General features: G+C 36.3%; 1 protein-coding gene across 3 annotated transcripts; it reads left to right on the forward strand.

Moving 5' to 3' along the window:
- Positions 1-347: 347 nt before the first annotated feature.
- LOC112295653 (aquaporin SIP1-1) lies at positions 348-2130 on the forward strand. Of its 3 annotated transcripts, none has more exons than XM_024547501.2 (2): positions 348-478; positions 1127-2130. In XM_024547501.2, the coding sequence occupies exon 2, from the start codon at positions 1150-1152 to the stop codon at positions 1981-1983; it is 834 nt and encodes a 277-aa protein (XP_024403269.1). In that variant the 5' UTR covers positions 348-478; positions 1127-1149; the 3' UTR covers positions 1984-2130. The 3 variants fall into 3 exon arrangements, with proteins under 3 accessions (XP_024403269.1, XP_024403270.1, XP_024403268.1); XM_024547502.3 differs by lacking the exon at positions 348-478 and adding an exon at positions 628-924; XM_024547500.3 differs by lacking the exon at positions 348-478 and adding an exon at positions 628-720.
- Positions 2131-4183: the final 2053 nt, after the last annotated feature.

The following is a 4183-nucleotide window of genomic DNA, read 5'->3' on the forward strand; positions in this document are numbered from 1 at the left end:
AACTATAAATAACATAAAAAATACTTCTTTAAACCACCTATCAAATTATATATATATATATATATATATATATATTTCATTTAATGTTTTTAAAAAGAATTGTTCTCTCAATGTAAAAAAATCTTAAATAGCCGCATACCTTTCAAATCAGAAATTTACACAATAATCAATAATTATTCAAAATATCCTATTAAATCATAGATGCACACCATATCCTACTGAGTTAATTATACATAAAGAAAAATAACAACAAGAACATGGTTACCATTTGTGGATCCATTGTTAAGTGAGTATGATGCACCTCAACTACGTAGCACGATCGTGGGTAAACAAATATACTTAAGACTGTACATATGCATATCGTAGTAGAGTATATACATGATACATGCTGTATACTCCATGCCCAGGGTGCAGTGCTTGGGCGATGGTGGCGGAGCGCCTGAGAAGGCTGCCATTAATCCTCACGTCGACAATGGAGGTGAGTTGATTGGTAGCCGGGGAGTGGATTCAATACGACACTGTAGTTCGCGAGATGCTATCTTTGTACAATGAAAAATGTCGGGTTGTCTTTCTTCGTTTTTGTATATATAGAGCTAGACAGAGCGCCGGGTCAGCTCGGTCCGCCATAGAAACTGGTGTGGAGGCCGTGGTTCCATTCCGTGAGCGCGGATCTCCGTCGTCCGACACTGCAAGTGATGCGAGAGCAGTGAAATTTCTCCAGTTGGGTTTTGGGTCTCACTCTGGGTTGCATTTCTGTACATATTGTGCCATTAGTGTTAAAATTTGAGGATTTTGAAGAGAAGTGAGATGAGGTGAGGGGGAGGGTGAGGTGAGCTTTTAGGGTGTGGAGCTGTTGTGGTGCAGGGTTGGTGCAGTTCCATGGGTTTCACTGGAGTAGGGAGAGTTCCGGTGCTCAGAGATGAGGTTGGGTTTATTTTGGTTGGTGGGTATCTTTTGTGACAGTGATAGGTCAATGTTGACTGTGTATTTGGTCCGTAGGAGGGATGTAGAAGTTAAAGTGCTGTGGTAGAACTGGAATGATGCTTGTGAGGGTGATGGGAGTTGAGTTTGATCTTGGGAGTGGTTTTATTTTAAGTTGTGTTGGTTTGTGTGTTTTCTTTTGCAGATTCTGAGGGTTAGGTTAACACAATGGGGTTGGCGAGAAAGGCAGTCGCAGATGCGTCCATCACATTCCTATGGGTGTTCGCTATGGCGTCATTGGGCGCCGTATCGACGTCTATCGCGCCGTCGTTAGGTCTGGATGGGCCCGGAAAGGGAAAGATGTATATCGTCTTCTCTTTGGTGTCATTCCTCATCTTTTTTTTCAGCTTTCTAGGGCAAGCGCTTGGAGGTGCGAGTTGGAACCCGACTACAATCGTCGCCTTCTCGTTTGCGGGAGTTAGCAACGATGACCTTTTCACCCTCGGTGTCCGCCTGCCGGCCCAAATGGTGGGTGCGGTTGGGGGCGCCCTGACAATCTGGGAGGTCATGCCAAAGAAGTACAAGCATACATTGGGTGGTCCTAAATTGAAAGTGCCTCTGGAGACAGGTGTGGCTGCTGAGACAATTCTGACCTTCACTATCACTCTAATCGTTATGTGGGCAATCTTGAGAGGCCCACGCAACAAAATCTCGAGAACCTTCATCATTATTGGAGCTACCATTGCCCTTGTTATCGCGGGCGGTGCTTATACTGGCCCTGCAATGAATCCCGCCAATGCATTTGGATGGGCCTTTGTCTCTAACAAACATACGTCTTGGGAGCATTTTGCTGTTTACTGGGCTGGTCCCATGATCGGTACCATCTGCGCTGTATTGACTTTTAACCTGATCTTCGGCCGTCACCAAGTTAAAGGCCAAGCCACTAAGAAATCAAAGGCGAAGAAAACAAAGAAACCCGGCAGTGAAGGACAAGCAGCGAAGAGCAAGGGTCTTAAGAAGGAATCGACAGGGAATGCGGGTGACAAAATGAAAGCATCTTAGGCGTTGGATTATCTGGAGAATGAGATGGAGCTTTTGTGTTCTCAAGTTCATTCGGTTATGTATAGCCTTACTACTGTAACTTAGTCATATTGTTGTGGAGAATCTAATTGTTTGCAATGTGAACTTCACGAATTCTTTTTGGCTGAATCGTCATGTCTTAGGCAATGTGGGGTTCAAGAATTCTGTTTTTTTGGCGAAACTATGGACCTCCTTTTTGAATCTTCGGGATTGCAATTTCCGACTTTGGTACAAGTCCATTGACTTTATGCACGCTACTGTTGCTGTGTGAATCTCCATAAGCAGTGGGCCTGTTCGTTTTGATACTTGGAGCAAACTTATGATGGTGGTTCGTTTCCTCCATCAACTCCCTGCTAGGCAGTTGCAGAGCTCGTTCTGTTGTTAGCTATTGGAGTGAAAGAGCCTCACCTTTTGAAGCAATTATGAGTTATAATTTTCGGTAACCAAATGCAGTTCTCTGCTGGCAAGTTTTGCATCTGAATTGTTTTAGTTTCACTGTGGTTTTAGGATAGAGTTTCACAGTTTCTATTGCAATCCACGAGGATCCTCTGTTAGTATGACACTGTCCTTCTGACTTCAACTTAAGCTTGGCAGACCAGCCTATGTGGACCTATAACTCCGCTTAGTTCATCTTCTGATAGAGCTTTTGATGACATGAGGTTCAAGATTAGTCAATTGTTAGAAGGCATTAGAGTAGGAGGATGCTATGGAGAAAACTCCACAATGAATTAAGAAGCCAATTAGAGAAAGCCAACACACAAAGCATTAGAGAATGTAAGTAAGTAGTGGGATAAGAAGAAGAATGTGTAGGAGAATATTAAATAAGAGCATGAAGGATGAACCATAACTCTGGAGTTCATCTACAGAAAACAAATTTATTACAGCTAAAGAGAAAGGTAATATAAACAAGTATGTAATTGAAATAAATAAATAAATAAATAATAAGAAATCACTTTTGTGGAGGGACTACCAAGGGGTGTCAACAATTCTTGACTTTACTCTTAGCCCATTGGGCTACATCAATTTAGTCAAGAGGAAATCTTATCATCTTTCTTTGACTTTGATACCTATAATTGATTCTTAACCTTTTGTTGGACGAGATTGTGAGAGAATCCATGTCAAAGAATTATAGAAATAACTGGTTTGTGATTTTTGAAACATGAGTGTACGATTGGAATTATTCCAATTTCCAATATTATGTATTTTAGAAGGTAAAGTAGTGTTTAGGTGGTTGAAATGGACAAATGAATGCTAATTTGATTTAGAAAAAAAGAAAAATAATAAATCATTAAATTATAAAAATAATATATTAAGTTTATTTTAACTTGTTATTGCAATTCTAATCTAAAACATGAATTCTAAAGCATAAATTATTATAATTTAATTATATTGAAGCAGTTTAATAGTGCCATCATAACCTTTTAACTATTAACAAATTCACATGTATAAAAGTTAAACAAGACAAGATTTTTAAAAAATCAATTGGATAAAATATGTCAGTATTACCTTATTATATGTTTTATTATAAACATTATAATTTTGTGTAAATCACCAACAACAATCAAAATAATATTGTAATTTAAATTAATAGCACATCAAAAATTATTTGTATTTAATATATTTTGCATAATAAATTTTTTTAACATCAATAATATAATTAAAAATAGAATATATATTAAATAAAATAGATGGCCAAGAATACAATTTGGTAATTAAATAAAATAATTATTTTAAATTGATATAAATTATAAAAAATAATTAATAAAAAATTTATGATAAATTTTAAAAATTCAATCTACATTTTTTTTTTAATCTTTTATAATTTTTTGAATCTTTGAATTTTAATAATATTCTAAGATAATTTTAGATTTTTTTTATTGGAATTATATTTTAGAATATTAACCTATAAGATATATTCAAAGCCTTTGTAGAATGAATATTTTTAGTAAGCTTAAGTGATAAGTTTTATTTTTATAAATTTATTAGTATGTTTAATTTAGTAGCATTAAATGTTAAGAATATGGATCACAATAAAACCTTGAAAAGACAATACATTCATGTGTTACTAAAGAAAGGAAAAAATAATAGTAGAAGTAGTTATAGAAATTAGAATGACTAATGCCAAATATAAAGAAACTAGGGAGTCTTGAACCAAGTCTAACATACAAGAAATGTGTTGACA

Source organism: Physcomitrium patens, chromosome 18, assembly GCF_059467195.1.
Source record: "Physcomitrium patens ecotype Gransden chromosome 18, ASM5946719v1, whole genome shotgun sequence".
Taxonomy (NCBI): Eukaryota; Viridiplantae; Streptophyta; class Bryopsida; order Funariales; family Funariaceae; genus Physcomitrium; species Physcomitrium patens.